The sequence below is a fragment of the Rhincodon typus genome, chromosome 33 (genome assembly GCF_021869965.1).
Source record: "Rhincodon typus isolate 14 chromosome 33, sRhiTyp1.1, whole genome shotgun sequence".
Classification (NCBI taxonomy): domain Eukaryota; kingdom Metazoa; phylum Chordata; class Chondrichthyes; order Orectolobiformes; family Rhincodontidae; genus Rhincodon; species Rhincodon typus.
The window spans coordinates 29469819-29488574 of NC_063364.1; the positions used below are offsets into that span (position 1 = coordinate 29469819).

General features: G+C 39.9%; 1 protein-coding gene across 1 annotated transcript in view; it reads right to left on the reverse strand.

The window, feature by feature from the left end:
* Positions 1 to 713: 713 nt before the first annotated feature.
* The window catches only part of iqch (IQ motif containing H), a 44279-nt gene continuing 26236 nt past the window's right edge, over positions 714 to 18756 (reverse strand). The window contains exons 4-8 of the mRNA XM_048615758.1: positions 15737 to 15919; positions 11865 to 11990; positions 4978 to 5039; positions 4444 to 4552; positions 714 to 1571 (exon numbers count right to left, since the gene is read on the reverse strand). Of these exons, the coding sequence (XP_048471715.1) occupies positions 1470 to 1571; positions 4444 to 4552; positions 4978 to 5039; positions 11865 to 11990; positions 15737 to 15919 (582 nt within the window). The 3' untranslated portion in view covers positions 714 to 1469. The remainder of the gene's footprint in view (positions 1572 to 4443; positions 4553 to 4977; positions 5040 to 11864; positions 11991 to 15736; positions 15920 to 18756) is intronic.

Consider the following 18756-nt stretch of genomic DNA (forward strand, 5'->3'; position numbering starts at 1 on the left):
AGAAAGAGAGACCAACATGACGAGAAAGGTTCCATGTAATTCTTCCAGGATTTGGGCTGTACCGATTCACAATGTAAATGCACCTGTATTTTTTATATCCAGAAGAAATCCAAATTACAGAGAAGGATAACCAGTCTATTCCCAAAAACATTAATCTAAGTGTCTGTGTCAAGCACATTAGTCAACCTCAATGTATCACATTTGAAAATGTTGCACGTGCCAAGTCTGTATCACACTTGCATTCGAGCGGCTCAAACCTGCTATCCATCAAATGATAATAAATCATGATTGTCAAAATATCTTGAAAGAAACAGTCAATACCTGCCATGTTTTGACGTCTTCCAGAAGCATAAAGGGGAGGAGTTGGAAATTTATAAACAGCTGCCAATCATGAGATAAACTTCCCTCAGCAATAGCAATTAGCTTGTAACTGATGTCAGGGCGTGCACATTTAAACAGTTCATCACTGGAAATATAAATATTGCCTTGAAGAGATAGCCCAACTTAGATATAGCTGCAACGCTGAAGGAGACATTTTACATTTTTTTGGGAAAAGGTTGTCAAGATGTAAAAACGTCTTTTTATTTTACATTGTGCCTGCATGGTGTATTTGTTATTTTGTAACTTACTGTGACCATTGGCATGAGACATCATCGATTAGAAAGAGGACTAAGGAAAATAATAAATATTTAAGTTCTGGGAATCCATCAATTTATTTATAACAGTGAGATAACATGCGACATACTTTTTAAAATCCCAGAAATGATCTAGAACACATTCTGCTGTATGCTCAATCCAGACCACATTCTTTATATGCTTCCAGGCAAATGGAAGAATGAAAAAATGAATTTCCCTCTTGTATTGTGATTGTACTGAAACCCTAAAGATGTTCAGGAATAACACTGGTAATGCTAATTAAATAAGACGCAGATCTGTCAATAATAGTTGGCTGGGCAGCTAAAGGGCTTACACATGAAAAAAGAATTACTTTGCCCCTTTTGATCGCAAGTGAATTGTTTTGGGTTGATTTTGTGCACCTCCTACTGGCTACAAAGTGACATATGCAGGGTCCTGTAAATAGATTTCCCGATTTTCAAACAATGTCCAAGGCCAACAGCGAACAATAGAAAAACTTAAAGGATGGAAAAATAGAATTAAAAGAAATCCATCAAGTATTTATATCACTAACATGGAAAATATGTCCTTTTTAGCTCATCTTGAACATTTTAATTGTGACTTTGAGCTAATTTCTATCATTTTCAGAATATCATGTTGTGAAGAACAGATGTTCTTGGACTCCTTCCATGCTTCCATAGGTCCAACCATATTCTTAAAATGATTGAAGAATATTGCATGTTTTTTTGGAATCATTGACAGTAGGCCAGGATTCCAGTGCAACACAGTTAGAATTGGAGCTTAAGTAGTCCTGAACATTGGTGAATAGCTACAGTTTCTCTGAATTAGGATCTTCAAGTCAGAGCCTCTAATGCAGTGGTTGGGTGATCTTCTTTAATGTAGGACTTGTTCACTATTGTAACTCCGAGGATTAACTCAATGTCTTTGATCGCTGCCTGTAACAATAACATAAATGTACAGCTTCTTTACTAAATTGTCCACAAAGAAGGATATGATTAGCCATCCCCATACAAAAATCTCAACAGCGTAACTTCCACTGAATGATTTTTTCCTTGCCTTATCTAGACTTTAATCCAAAGGTTCTCCCTCCTACCCTTCACACGCTCCAATGTGCAAAATCCTATGGAAACTACGTGTATAGTTTGAACAGTAGTATCTTGATTACTGACTATTCTTCATGTGGGTTCAGGCTAGTGACTACATCATAGCCAGTTCTGATCTTGCCCACAATTGTTAACAATTATGACTCTGGTGAATCACATTGCTGGGATTTTTTTTTTGAAATCAACCTATTTGAACATTTTATAAACACCAACAAGACAAATGTGAATTAAACTTGGACCTTCAGACCCCAAAGTAAAGGCACTACAAATCTGACACAAGACTCTTTTCCACATTAACAATCTTAACAATGTTTTTATTTTGGGTAAAGAAGAAACAGGTGGCTATTAATTGTGTGAACACAAATATACAGAGCACCTGTGACGCTAAAGGTGGAACAATCTGTAAGACTGAGCAGTCAACTGAATCTACCCATAAAGGAAGGTAGCTTAGTTTTTCCATCTCGTCAGCTGGCTTGGATTCATATTGATGATAACTGATGACCCCACTGCACACTTAAAGTGAAAGTTGGAATAAGCTATATCGTAGGCAATGGTACTATCTGTATTATCCTTGAAGAAGTCAAGAAATTTAAAACAAAATCAAACACTGCTGGAAAATTTCAGGGTTCCCCTGAAGGGACAACTGGACCTGAAACATTAATTCTGATTTCTCTCCAGATGCTGCCAGACCTGCTGAGATTTTCCAGCAGTTTCTGCAGTTCTTTCAGTTTTAAGGCAAGAAATTTGTTGTACAGAATGGTTAGGATCAAAGTTAGGATCCTAATACAAGTGCCTTCCCTAGTCCAAACGGTTAAGAGCAGTGCTATTTCTTTGATATCCCTATCACATCGATAATTATTGGGAAAAAAACAAGTATGGTGTTGTTAAGCCTGAAGGTCGTGTGATTTAAATTACAAGTAAATATTTTCAAGAGATAGAAAGAACAACAGCATTGAAAAATGTGCAGGAACTGAGCAGCTGGACCAACAAGTCTGTCCCATTCTGTATGATTAAGCTGCTTACAATATTAAACTACCCATTATCTACCCCTCCCATTATCCCCTACCCCCACCACTCTCAGTCCTGCCCGCCCACTCCTCAAAACACCCCCCCACCACTCTCCTTCCTGACCACCTCACCACTCCCCCTCCCCACCCTTCTGCCTAAACCTTCTGCCACTCTTACTCCTGCCTGTAGTCATGCAATCTCCTTAGCGAGGAAAGTAAAAACTAATAAAAAGCCTTTGGTCAAGTCAGGAAGAGATTCTGGGAAATGCCTCCTTGGTATATCTTGCAATCTGACAACTCTGTAAAGGCTGGATACCAAAAACAAAAGGAACTTGCACTTTAACTTCTGGTTTAACTTTAACAATTACTGACAAATGACTGTGGAGAAAGACAAATCAGATTTACCAAAATCAACATCATTCCTGATTAAACATTCCAAATAACAGAGCAGTCCATCTGCCTCCTTAAAGACCCTGCACCATGAATGCACTGTTGCAGCAGTGAATACAATACACTGAATGCACTGCAGTAACTCCACAAAGCTTCTTTCACAGCACCATCAAACCCACAACCTCCACTACCTAGAAGGACAAGAGCAGCAGATGCATGGGAACACCACCACCTTCAAGTTCCCCTCCAAGCCAATCAGCATTCTGACTTGAAGCTATATCCCTATTCCTTTCCTTTAGCTGGGTCAAAATCCTGGAACTTCTTTAATAATAGCACTGTGGACCTACACTAGATAGGACCAGCAGTTTGAGAGGGGCCTTACACTACTTTCTCAAGGGAACTTATTAATAGGCAACAAATGTTGGGTTGTCAATTACATTCATTTTTTTCTTTATTCTTTCATGGGATGTGGGTGCCGCTAGCAAGACCAGCATTCATCACCCATCCACGGTTTCCCTTGAGTGGCCTCCTAGCTCCTTCACAGAACAATTAAGAGTCAGACACATTGATGTGAATCTGGAGTCACATGTAGGCCAGACCCAGTAAGAGCAGCAGATTTCTTTCCCTAAAGGACATTAGTGAACCAGATGACTTTTTACAACAATTGATGTTTCATGATCAACAAAACTAAAGCTAACTTTCAATTTCAGATTATTTCCTTGAACTGATATTCCACTAGCTGCCACAGTGGGATTTGAAGCCATTTCCCCAGGGTAATTGTCTGCACATCTGGATTACTAGTCTAGTGACATTACCACTATGCTCCTGTCTCTCCAATGACACAATAAAAGAAATCAGCATTTTTAGAAATTTGGGAGCTGTATTTTGCTATTGAGACTTATCCATGAAAATTGATGATTTGACTGAGGTATTGGAGTACTGTCACTGTTCAAAAAGTCATTACTGAATTGGTGCCACTCAGAGAAGGTAGAGAAAATGGAAAATAATTCAAAGAGTCACTGTCACTGATACAGTTGTACAAATACTTAGAGTGCTGAAAACACCTTTATATTTTAATGGCAATTTCACATGAAAATAGAGAGGAGTTTGCTGCTGACTGTGCAATGACTCAGTGGTACATGATCAGTTAGTAAACTTGGATTCACATGTATTGAACTGCAAGTTATTGTTGTTGACTGAAGGTTGAATGACACCTTGCTTTCAATCACTGTGCAATCTGAAAACATTTCTATGTTAATAAACTGTACAAAAATTAACAGCAAAACATTAGTTAATTAACACCTCACCTGAAAATTGTTCTCCAATTGCATATTAGGTGCTGTTATTTCCTGATGAATGACAGAGAGATTATGAGCAAAGGTCAGCAGAGCCCCCTGGAGATCTTCCCCGATTGTTCTGTTAATGATATACAAACAAATGAGTTTACTAATGATTCCCTTTACATGCTTAAAAACAATCACAGTCTCATTTCAGGGAAGTGCTGATGGAATTTAATGAGCACTTTCATTCTCGCGGGGCACAAATCTTCTGGGAAATATGAAAGATGAGGTACTGCTTTTTACATGTCAACTGAAGGATTTGCACAATAAATATGTTTTATTAATCAATACACCATTGAATAGCAATAGGTTAACTCAACTGGATGGCAAGATGGAATCCTACAGAGTTAGGGAATGATTATTCCGGTCTTTTAAAACAAGCATCACATTCTCTACATGCAAAATATTGCAACAGAATGAATAATTATTATCAAAAGCTTGTTCCTTGAACACAAACTTGGGAGTTACAAAATGTGCATTTGTAGTATATGGCAGACTTACACCATCCCCAAGCGATCCTTCTTATTATCTTCATGAAGTATAAATACTGTCCCTTGTCTTTCCTGTAAAAACAGAGAGTATTAGATCTCATGCCCTATAAGATAATCATATTATGGAGAATCCCTTGAGTTTTTTTTTCCCTTCTTTCTGTGAAGTCATTTGACTTGCAGCAAAATGGATGTCAGAGTGAGACTTGGCTTACCATTCAATCACAGAGGACATCATAACTTAGCCTGAACTCCACCCAACACTCAATTCAGCAGGTGTGACTGAATGCTGAACAGTATCCTTGGAAGATTTTTCCTATTTGCTGATAACTATTGCACAGGTTGAGGTAAGTAAATCAGATGGGGTATGATGATCAAACTGAGGAACCTTTGCACTCATGATCTGGAATGCACAGAAGTATCAATTTCATAGGTCAACAACTTCCCCAGACTGATGAGTATCAGTTGAAAGCAAGTTCTTGCCCAGTTATCCAGGGTAAGCTATGCTATCAATTGCACTAATATAGGGAGCTCATCCTTCAGTGTGATTAATTTGGCACATCAATGTAACCAATAACTTCAAATTAAATAAAACCGCTGATTAAATTTGACTTTATATATAATGAGAGAAGCTGGGATTGTTCTCCTTAGAATGGAGAAAGTCGTGAGAAGATTTCTTAAAGCTTTTCAAACTATGAACAGTTTTGATGGGAGTAAATAAGAAACAAAACGTTCGATTAGCAGGAAAGGCAGAAACCAGAACATTTAGGTTTAAGGTAATGACAAAAGAACTGGAGGGGAAATTAGGGGACTGAATCTTACCATATTTTGGTAGAGTCATGTTTCATGGAGGGTTTTTCTTGTGCGGCCAAACAGGTTTTTACACACTATCATCCCACACCATGCTCATTTACTACCTACCAAGTCTCACTGGGGCCTCATCTGATTCTCCCACGCACTGTAGCTGGAAGTACTGCCACTGCAGATATACCTGAGATATACCTCCATGGTATTGATACTATAATCAAAAGGACTTTGTGCACTCGGGCAAGCATCGACAGTCTGGACCTGCCCTGCGTGTTTGCAGACATTTGGCGCTGGCATGGTGGAAAAGGGGATATTGATACTTGCTTTGCTCACAGGGATCTGGAGATCCAGATGGGTGGGTTGGTACATCCCAAGAGAAGGGCCATGCTCTTCCCTGAGGACAGCCAGATTAGGCCATACCATCAGACCCTGCCAACCTGGCCCGAGGTAGCCACCCATTATTTGGAGAAATGCCCAACAGTGCAGGAAGAAGGTCAATGAAGGACTTGAGTGAGCCAGATGGGTTTTTCTGACAATTCGCAATGGTTTCATGGCCATCAGGAGATTCTCAGCTCTAGATTTTTTTTTAATTGAATTCAAATTCCACCACTTGCTGTGGCAGGATTCAGAACATTAGCTGAATTTCTGGATGAAAAATCTAGCAATAATACCGCTAGGCTATTGCCCCCCCCATCCTGCTCGCCAGGTTAAGTGCCACCATCTGCTCTCTGCTGCTCACATTCCCTTTACCTCTGTATGGAATCCACCTCTATCATTTTTACTGATGCATGCAACATCTTACCTCACTCGCTCTTGTCAACCTAAACACCAAACCTTGCAAACCATGCAAGGTTGCTACTGTGCCTAATCACTCAGGTCACCTCACCACCTTTCCCTTCATGGCACCAGCACTCACAGCTGTGTCATGTACTTTCATCTCACTCAATACAGGAAAAATGGAGCCAACAGGGCTAGCACAGATGGTGGGATGCCAGGTATTTGTCCCTTCATCAACTATGGGGATAGAATCTTGGTACTGGCTAGTGAAGACCAGAACTGTTCTTGTAGGGAATCTGAAACCTCAATATCCCAGCAACCAAGTAGGAAGCATTGTTCTTGTCATGGTACTCTCCCATTACCCTTATTGTGCATTTAATGTTGACATGCCACAATTTCTATCCCTTGTTATCAACATTCTGTCTTTTGTCTTCCACATACATCATTGGGATGTTCACAGCATCTGCCATCAAGAGGGTGCCCTTCAACACATGCTGTCTCATTAACCCTTCTGTGCTTTGGAGGAAGCCACTGTAAGTTGGCCTCTCAGATCCCCCTGCCAGATCAGATACTGAAACTTTGGGGCTATGTTTTCCAGATTAGAGTCAGGAGAACCTGCTGGTTCTTAGTTCACTGCCACATCACCACAGCTGGCCAAAGAAGAAAAATGCCCAGGTTACTGGCTTTGGGAGGACTGCTGGGGACCAGGCAGCCGCTCAGCCCCAGGCAGGAGAGGACCTCTTGATATTGGCAATCATGGGCTTCATTGACAAGCACAAGCAGACACTGGAGCAGCAGGCAAGTTTGTTGGGCACTGGGCAACCTAATGCAAAATGTGCAGTACTGCAGGAGTGCTATGGGGGCCCTACTGCCTTAGGCATGTGAGTATCTGGCTGCCTCCATGAACAGGTTGGCAGAAATCATGGAGAGTCAGGTCCAGCAGTCTCAGAGTCTGCTGGAAATGAACACAGGCCTACACTGCATTGCTTTTAGTCATTGGTGCTCAGCAACATAAGGCAAACAGGGGGATGAGGGACCCTCAGTTCTTTCTAGGTGCCGCATCCTCACAAGCAGACAGAGTGGTGTCTGTGGGCAGTCAGTTGGAGGAACCACACACAGGGTGCCTGTCAGGACACTCCAAAGATGGCCAGACCCTGCCTGCCACCCTCAGCCCTGTGGAAGGTCAAGCAATGAGGGTACACTTACCTCTGGACAGGACACACTCAGCATGTCTGTGCGCTCTAGACATAAAAATTTCTGGGGCTGCCCAACTAAATCAGCTCCAAGACCAATCAGCTCCACTGGAGGACAGGCTCTCTCCATTCCTGTTGAGAGCCTGGGACTGCACCAAGACTTAGTGGGAGGGAAAGAAAGAAGATCTTCTGAGGGCACATACGTGACACTTGTGACTCAACATTGTATATTATCTCTTTTCACCATCAGCTGTCTGTGAGACTCTCTGTCTGGCTGCAACTGCAAATAACAGAATCTAATATTGAAAATACAGAACCCCTACCATCCAAGCACTATGAGATGTTTCATGGTCCAGAGTGTTAAGTCAGCACGTCTTGCACCATGTGGAGGTTAAGCATAAATCACATGTTACTGCTACTTTGGTAACTATGCACCATCTTGCCAGATCGACAAACCTGGCTACTGCATTATGGGCATTACCCCAACTCCCCATACAACCAGTCTGTCTGCCTGCTTTACCAATCACCCCACAAAAGCGTAACCACTTTGCCTCCCATGCTGGATGACGTCACCTGTTTAGTTGCCCCCACTTCAGTATTTAAATCTCCTCTGCATCCCAGCATTCTGACTCCAATACCCACAAATAATTTACCCAGTTTCCCTCCCATTGCAGTGGCTCCATAACTTTTAGTGGTTGGACCCTCAGGATAGACCATGGTCCACCCCCTTAAGCAAAGTTAGCCTTGAAATGATGAGTGACAGCCACCTGAATGATATCTGTGTGGCTGCCCGATGGTCTTCCTGCAACTCCCAGTCTGGTTTGCACTGGATCCACAAGGTTGACCATGTCCCACAGCCTGAATGATAGTATAACGGAGCCCCTGACCATGGCTGTCACAACTGCTGACTGGTCATGCCCAAACACCTGGACTGATAGCAGAGGCTTCTCTTAACTTACTGTGCCTGGATCCCCAACTGAAGAGGTCTCCCTAGACTTGACTTTGAGACATGGCATTTGGCTTGCAATACATGCAGTGTATTTGCCAAACACATGGCTGGCACATGATGCAGCTATGAGAATGACATAGCACTATGCTATTCAGTAACATGTTCACCACCCTGACTAATGACTGCTGGCCAGCATGAGAAGCTGCCTAGTGTTGTTTCTGTGTTATACATCTAAGCAATATGACAGTACTGTGAGCCTTTAAAGTGCAATTGAGGGGTAAATTGCTGGAAGTCAAATCAAGGTAGGCATACTGTGAACATCCAATGTAGATTCTAAATGACTGAGTGTTAAGAGAGCAAGTGAGATGCAGCATGGTTCAATCCGTGAGTTGGGTGCCTGTTCCTGAGTGCAAAGAGTGACCTTGCAGCAGCATTCCATGATCATTGTCAGTGTGTCCCAAAGTGGAGCATGACAAAGTAAATGCATACTGAGATATGCCATAATGGTGTGGAGAGGCTGTCACAAGTTGGATGCCAGTGTCAACAGACAAGGGCAGCTTGTGGTTGCTGCCCATGGAGTGTGCAGAGATATTAGGGCTGGGGTCCAAGATGGAGGTCAAGAGGAGCAAGTGGTGAGCTGGAATCGCCAGGTCCCTGCTCTATGTGAGGAATTTTTGCCATCTAGTTTCTATCGGACAGGTGGTGGGATAAGAGAACGTATATTAATATGGCAAGATTAAGCAATAATGAGGGTGATAATAAGTGATAGTCCCTGTCAACAGGTCTCTCACCACTCACTGGTGAGAATCCTGTCTCAATGTGGGAAAATGTGACTTGTGGCTGCTGATATTGGGAAAGGCCTCCTTCGATTTCTTACGTGTTTTTCCCAAATATCTTCACATAGTATATGTTGTTCAGAGCCTGGGAAGATTCCATCCAGAATGTTTTTACTTAATTAGCAAGTTGTTACAGTCTACCTGAAAGGGTATTGGAAGCTGCTTCAATGGCAATTTTCAAACAGAGTTGGACATATACTTGAAAAGGAAAAATTACAGGGCCTTACGTAAGGATAGGAGTTGGACTAATTGGAAATCTCTTTCAAAGCGCTTGCATAAGCCTGATGTGCTAAGTGAACTCTTTCTGCGTTGTATAATTCTTTGAAATAATAATAAAAACTGTAGCAATTTTGAATTTGATAGTGGTAAGGAATACACAAATGTTTCTCAGTACCACTGCAATGCTATAGAATCAATGTCTTAAGAGAGACAAACAGTCTGAGACAAAAGCAGAAATGATAGACATGCACAGCAGATTGTTCCGTACCTGGCACAGAAAAGTGGAGCATTGTGGTTGGAGAGTTGAATTGAAAATATCATTCAGTGTTTTCTCAATATATATGGATTACTAAGATTTTAACATAATCTTTCAAATAATGTGTACACATGTTGGAAATGAACAGAATAGATTTGATGCATGTTTAGCTATGGGCTTGAAAAGATTTGTCATTCACAGTGAACTGGAACACTTTAGAGAAATCAGATATTTTAAAAGTCTGTTATTCTAATCAAATCAATAGTTTCTGCCTTTCCATGGCAAATGATGGTGATGCATTGACTTCTATTAGTAAAATAATTTCCTGCAAATATGTCTGTAAGGTCATAAAGGTAAAAAGGAAATGTGTTCATTAAATTTGGATATTTAAGTTAAAATCTGACCGCATCCTGTGAATTGTAATTAGCAAATGTGACACCAAAATGGTCAATCACCCCTCACCAGAAGTACATGGTACAAAGCCTTATGATCTCCCTTGTAGGTCACCTCTGCTGGAATAACTGGGAATCAATGCAAATCAATTAAATTGCATGGATTGTTCAATTTTCTCCAAGCTTTAATGAAATGTGCACAGGCTTGGGAAAATATTCTGCTGCTTTACTGTCATTCTGACTCCTGATATTACCTCTTCTAAAGTATACTGCTGACAAGAAGTTTGTCCAGAGCCTCAGGAATCAAGGAGCAGCAGAAAGGGATCAGTGTAAGTGCTGCAGAAGCAGAGCTTCACTTGTGGGAGCACGTATTCCAGAAAATAGGCAAGATTCTGGAACAGCAGTAATACGTTCTGAGAATTAGCTCTGTGATGTTCACAGACATTCTAACAGCTAAAAATAATTGAGTTGATGAAAAGTACATACGCTTGCCAATTTAAAAGTATATACATTTGTGAGACACAAGGCTCACTAAGTTGACTCAGAGGATAACTCACCAACATGTGTAAGGAAAATAGTATTTCAACTCTTCAGGCTTGTCCTGGTCTGAGCCAGGGCTTCAGTGGAGCTCACCATAATTGTCCTTCAGTGTCACAATTATGGGAGGGATAAAGAAATCAGTCACAGTTCACAATAGACAATTGGAAACTGGCCATTTGGTTCCTTCAACTTGCTCTGCCATTAAATAAGATCATGGCTGATCTTCTGCTGCAGGTATGTTTTCCCAGACTATTCCTACATCCCTCAGTTCTGTTGGTATTCAAAAACTATTGATCCCTGAGACAACAAACTGTTGTTTGACTGTTTGCAGCTCTGGTGCATAGAGAATTTCAAAGGTTCACAACTGTCCATGTGGAGAATTTTCTCCCAGTCCTATGGGCCAACCCCTATTCTGATTGCTATAACCCAGCCTTTGTTGGAAGTGTTTCATGTGTGAATATGAGATGATGACAAAATTGAGGCCAGCCAATTTTTAGCACACCAACCTCTATGATTAGATACAGTGCTGAGTCTATGTCAAAGGCTTAAACTGGAATGAGGACTGGGAGCTGCCCAGTGCCTTTTAGAACTGATGCAGCAAGGAGACCATCCATGTAATAACAATGGGGAGAGTGAGGAAATTCTTAATAGAAAAAAAATGCTGCAGTTTTGAGTTTGGGGAGATACGGGCTATTAGGCTCATGTAGAAATCAGTATGAATTAATAGGATTTCCAAATGTGTCTAAGATAACACATATCTCACAAGTCCCCATCGAGTATCCTCTATGTAAGCCCGATCAGACAAAGCTTGATATGCAAGCGATTCGTTTAATAGAATGAAACCGTGGTTATAATGAAGTCAGGGAAGACCACCTATAGTGCTTACTACTGAGACAATCCTTGGAAGATAAAAGAAAAAAAACTTCAATACCTTAATATCAAAACCGATTCCATGAACTTTAAAAATCTTGAAGAGTACACTGTAGTGGACGATGGATAAATTGGTATGTTTCAGCTGTGTGCTTAACACTCCGTAACGTTTCATAAAAGGAAGTTGCTGAAAGGCAAATAATATCCAGTACAGATATATGTACATATATATATTATGAAACCCTACTGTGGCCTATTAAGTTTAAATGAGGAATTCAGATAAATGCATCTGCCGATCAAATATTTTTGTTCACATGATCTCATTAAAATAGAACATAAGCCATTTTACGGTGTTTAAAAAAAAGCTGAAGAAAATTTCCTTAATCAAAATATGCCTGTATCAATGCATGAATAAATCTGAGCAGCCAATGCAGATTTGTCTGGAATATTGTAAGTTTTATTTCTAAAATGCTGTCCCCTTCTGAAGGTGCCATCTCCTGATCTCAGTGCCCTTCTAGCTGGCCAGAATGGAGAATTATTTTGGACATACAAATGACTCAAGGCTGTTTAACTACAGAGGTCTTCACAATCATGCACATTTCTGTCCTCCCTAGATAACCAGGAGCAGAAACATTCTAAGAGGAATCATTGGATTGTCATCAGGAGAGGAAACTTTGATTAATTTATCTCCTTCCTGACTCAGCTGTAGCAATGTAACACCTCTCTGGTAAAGATCAGCTCACTCAGCACAGACTCACAATCATAAACTGCAATTTTTCTACTCTGTATAGTTTATTTCATTCATTTATTAGATGTCAGGAAGATCTTGCTTGAAAGTACTGAATCTAGTAAATCGTAAAATGCCCATTATAACACAGAACGGTACTTATCCCAGGAAAACAAATTCTCTGGGCTGGACAAATACATTTAATTCTGTGGAAAGCTGGAACTGGGGAGAGAGATTGGGGGTCATGCTAGAATTTGGGGAGATTGGGGATTGGTTGGGGGTGGGGGGTGGAGGAGCAGGGGCAGAGAATCAGAGGTTGAGACCAAAAAGGGGTACAGGAATTAGAAAGATCAATGGTCAGGGCTTGGAACAGTGACACTATGGACAAAATGAATGGGTGAATTGCCATATTTGCTTGCTTTAATGTGGGGCCACGGGAAGTGCTCCTGCTCCTCTTGGCTCCATCTTCAGTGAAGTCACTTACTTTCTTGGATTAATTGACCTAGGGCATACCAATCTTGGACCAGTGACCTCAAACTGGCATTAGACCTGTTAGTAGCAGATCACAAATAGCCTAACACCTTCTTTAGATCATTTTTGTCCTTCATCAATATGACAGGCAGCGCACATCAGATGGGAACATTCACATATGTGCTTCCTGCTCGCCAAATTAGAACCATAGTAATCCAAAGAGCTCCTGAAATATGGACACAGAGTAGATCAAATTCTCAACACCCAACTCAATTCATGAATAAACTTAGATAGTGAATGCAGGAAGATTGGTTGATTATAAAAGACATCACAGCCAAGACCAATCCATTTTCACCGCATGTCCACAGAAACACATTTCCCACTAGGGACAGTGATCACAATCAGGATAATTTGTAGCATCACAATTGACATAGCCAATAACTAAATTATGTAAGATTCCAGAGTGTCTTTTTCAATTTACTGACAAAAGGAAATATTTTTAAATGCATTTGTAATATTGAATACAGCAATGCTGTATTCCGCAATATTTAATGTAGCAATGCTTCCTTCAGTGAGTTCAGCATCAACATCCACATCCATAAAATTCCATTACTGCACTGGTTTGACAATTTTCCATTTCCTATCCCAGACTCTCAGTGGCCTCTGTGTAAGATTGCTGATTAATGCTGAATCGGGGATAGACTAGTGTTGTGGGTTCATGATCAGCAAGGACTGGAATGAGACTGTCCAGACTCATTACAGCGAGCAGTGAACACTTTCATCCTATCAATCTGTCTAAGGTGCTGAGGTGGAAGCATGGCTGCCTATTAGGTCAAAGGCCAAGGCCTCACACAGTAACAATAACTCACTGTTTTCTTTCCCTTGGTTTCAATATTAAATGATGGAAGCCTATTATGCAGCATCTGAAGGGTTAATTCTCTGTAGAATCTCTGATTCCACCTGATTGGTGAATATTTAAATTGTTCATCTGTCATATAGCATCTGAATTACTCATTTTTGAAGGGGACCCAACTTACAATTCATATCGACAAAATTTAATAATAATAAAAATTAATAATTGAACATCCAGGGAAATGACAGAAAATGTATGGCACACCTGTGGGACACTCCTTCTGGCTGGATGCCATGGGCAACTAGTAGATACACCATAATTTCACTTCATTCAAAATCTGATATTACATTTGTTTTAAAAAGTTAATTATGGCTCGTGTGTGTATGTGGGCATGGTACCAAGAAATAATCCATGGGTGAATTATGATGACATTTGCAAAAAACAATAAAAAAAAGAAAAAGAAAATGCCATAAAATTATAAAAACACATACATTTGAAAAGGACTGACTAAAAAAGATGTAGAGAGAGCGTTCAGGCTAAATTATTTACAAAATAATATGGATATTTAGTATTAAATACTCAGTTGTGCTTGATCCTTCATTAAATCTAACAGGATTGCAAGTCACAAATACCTATCATTAACATTTGAAATATTTCCAGGATGTATCCGATCTGTTGATAATTTGAAACTTTTTGTGGTGAATTAACTTATTCCAGACAAGACTGCAAAGGGGATATAGAGTTGGGTTTGGGATATTGGGTGAGGGAGCAATAAAATAAGACAGGGAATTTCCTGGCTAGTGAATTCCACTCCAGAAATTGTGTGTGTCTGGTTGCCTGTTGGTCACAAGATTGGGCTCCGCAATGCTGTCAGGCCTACTGTGCTGAAATTGCATGCCTACACTTACACCTTCCATGTGCAGAGCCAATGGTAACCTGGCGCTATACTGGAGAAGGAGCTAGCACTTTCAGAAGAGGAAAGGGAAAACAAGAACTAAATACAGGGGATGGATACTGATGGAATTCTAATTCTGAACAGCAAAGTGAAGGGCAGGATGTTAAGTAGAATTGGACACTTAAAAGTTTAATGCTGAAAATGTTGTCTTCATAGTTAAAAGTTGATTTAATGCCTGAAAATTCTCATTTGCAATGGCCAACAATCTGGTGCAGACAACGTCCTGTGGAAGCTGAAAAAAATGTGAATCTCCTACTTGGGTGTTAAACGTCTCAATGAAAATTAATCATGTTTATAATATTCATAGATTTAATAACACTCATTGATCATATCATTAACTGTAAAAGGAGAAACTTACGAAATCTGTTGTGTGTACTATGGGACTGCAACTAAATTAATGTTTGACAGAATAACACAAGCAGCAGTTTAACAACCGTAAACTTGAATATCATTGCAATAATGGAGTACTATTGTTTAACATTTGGCAGTTGATGAGGTGCTCATTATAACAATGATGTATGCATACACATGCATAATGAATTGCATCATGAATTATTTATGTGTTGATTATTTAGCTGCATTTATGTAGATGGTAATGTATTGCAAATATAATGAATGTTTAGCTTTATAGATATTGCATGTTTTCTCCCCAGATAGGGTATGTGCTTATTTCGGTATTAATTTTGTGAATGCTTTCAGGCAATTTTGCTCCTGATAAGGTTTCTAATGCAATAGTTTCTCACGCAAGCATTAATTAATTACTATATTCTGTTTTTAACCCCGCTGACATCCAAAAGTATGTAAGTGTTCTGTAATGACTTCTAATTAATTTCTGATTGTAATGAGAGGAACAGTTATGAAATTATTTTATGGTTGAAGTGGTACAAATTTCTAATTTGATTGCTTGTTGTATTCGTTCACACGTACAATTTGTGCTCTTTCTTTCATCACCGATTCTTTCCTGTGTGATGTTTGCTTTTTCTCCCTGGGCTTGGGAGACACCTCAAAGGTACTGGTTTTGCAAATCAGCTTCCCATTTGATATGAAGAGCATCAGTTGTGTCATAGCCAGCTGGTCACTGTAGGCCAGGTCTAAGTCTGTGGCCCAGACCTAAAGAAAAAGAGTTGGGTTTAGACAGTATCTTTCACAATCTTGGAACATCCCAATTAAGTACTTTTGAAGCATAGACACTTGTTGTAATGTCAGGAAACGGGCAAGTTTGGACACAACAAGATTTCACAATTAGCACTGTGGTCATGACCAAATAATCTCATTGGCGATGGTAATTGAGCAACAAACATTTTCCAAGACAGCAAATACAACTTCATTAGTTCCACAGGATCTTTTACATCTAGCCGAGAGAAAAATCTGGGCCGTGGTTTAAAGTCTCACCTAAAAGACAACATTTCTGATAATGCAGTAATCCCTTTGTAGCACTTGAGCATCACACTATATTTCTGTAATCAAGGCCTTGGACTGGGAACTTAATCAATAGTCTTCTGACTGAAAGATGAAAGTGCTACCCACTAGCCATAGCAAAAGGGAAAAACACCACTGTGCCAACAATTGCGTTGAGTTAAGATTACATGGTTTGGTACTGTACTATACAACATCAGAAGATCCCAGTCATGATCTGAGCTGAAAGCTGTGCAGCAACTAGAGTCCATTGCCAGACAAGGGAGCAAAGACAGAATTGTCCACCCGTGGTTTCTCTCCATTAAACCCCACTGGAAAATATCTAAGTACAGGTATTAAGTTCGGGTAGAATTGGATTCATTTGCAATACCTCTGCCATCAACTCAGCAGAAACTTAAGTAAGGAATGCCCTTGTAGAATAATGCACTAAAAGGCAGCTAGTATTTGTGGAACTGCACTCAAACGTAAGTCAACCATCCATTTGAGAGGAGGGAAGGAAGACAAGATTATGATAATGTTTATTTTTCTGGTTAAACTGCAATAGCAGAACTGGTGGTTTGCAATGTTTGTCAAATTGTTCCATTTAGAGTTGCTCTGGCTGCACTTTCATATGTGGATAGTTACAATAAATATCGTTACTGTCTGGCACAAAAGCTACATGTTCAACACTTACACAAGTGTAACCTGTAAACAGAACTTACAGTATTGTTTACAATTCAGTAACGTGATGTTATATAATAGTGTACTGCAGGGTCATCGTATAATACTGTGTGTAGATCTGCTTCTGTCAGTGATAGAAAATGTCTGCATTGCTGTGAAGAAAGTCAATAAGTTCACTAGTTTAAACTACAGAATCAGAAAATGGCAATTCCTTTTCAAAAATATCACACTCAGTTATCATTAGTCAATCATTATTTTATATGTTTAAAAAAAGTCAAAGATAAATAAAGATGGAATATTCTGTTCCCTGTTTCCCACACAAAGACCCCTCCCCCACTCCGATTTCATTAGTGGGACTGGTTGGCTGAATATTATTTGGTCAAAGGGCCTATCAACATTTAACATCCAGACTCTTGTCCGAATTCTAGCTAGTTGGGGAGATATTCTTGAGAGCAAACTGATGTTTTGGATCCAAGGCTCAGCTAACTGGTATCAGAAATACTACACCAAAAAAGTAAAGACCTGCAGATGCTGGAAATCAGAAACAAAAACAGAAATTGCTGGAAAAACACAGCAGGTCTGGCAGCATCTGTGGAGGGAAAGCAGAGTTAACATTTCAGGTCCAGTAACCCTTCTTTTTCAGAACCATCTTGTGAGGAAGGGTCACCGGACTTGAAACGTTAACTCTGCTTTCTCTCCACAGATGCTGCCAAAACTGATGTGTTTTTCCAGCGATTTTTTTTTGGTTTCAAAAACACTAGAGTTAGCCTCAGTTACCCTGTTTTGGGACAAAGAAATTTGGCCTAATTATGTATTATTGAGTAAGACACATGCAAAGTTGTTAAAATTCAATGAGCTCAGAATCGGACTCGCTGTCATTCCCTTCACAAATGAACAGTCTACTGACATTCATGGTCGCTTAGCATCTTTAGGGGAAAAGGGGTGAGAAGCAGTAAATGAATGAATGACACTTGGGGGTTCAGGGAGATGCTCAGTGACTTTGTGCCTTCTGAATGATTGTTTCCCTTCGCTGTGTAATCGGGAAATGGTCCACAAATTGTTCCACCAGCTGATGTATTCCTTCCATGTAGGACAATGGATCTCTCTAATTTCTAACAGTCCTATCACTACCTAATCCACGAGAGGGTCATTTCCTGTCATACTTTCAACTACGAACAGAAACTATATGTGCACTGGAGAAACTCCTGCTGGGCATATTTACAAAAATGTAACCAGTAAACATGCTGCTTTGAGCAATCACATTCCCCCTGCCCGCACTTCTATAGCAGACGCAGTGGTGGCTGACTTCGGTGTGCATGGAATGGTAAATGACATCATTATAAGGATATTAAGAGGTCAGAGAAACAAGACCATCTGTTAAAACGGGACTAATTTCCAAGTAATATTTTAGTGGCAGTGCCCCCTTTCTGCACCGAGAAATAAATTATAATTGATATCATCCTGAATAAATACTGTACACTACCACTGTTGACTGTGGAGATGCCATTTTTCAACTTAAGTGCTTGGTGCCAAAAACAAAATGTGAATTCATTACTAAGTGCCTTCTTCGGGTACATGTTTGCAATAGCTTATCTAGGCTATACATGGAATGTTCTATATAATATAAATGTATATATATATATAAAAATCCTGTCTTAATTGATAAACGCATCACTGAAAATTTTCATTGAGAGCCAAGTGCACTAACCTCATGTTCCATATTTCATAATTAAAATGCTCATCAAAAATTAATTTCAATCACTTTAATACAAAAAACACATGCACCTTATTTAACATATAAATAACTTCAAAGATGTTTTAGAGATAGTAGGAACTGCAAATGCTGGAGAATCTGAGATAACAAGGTGTAG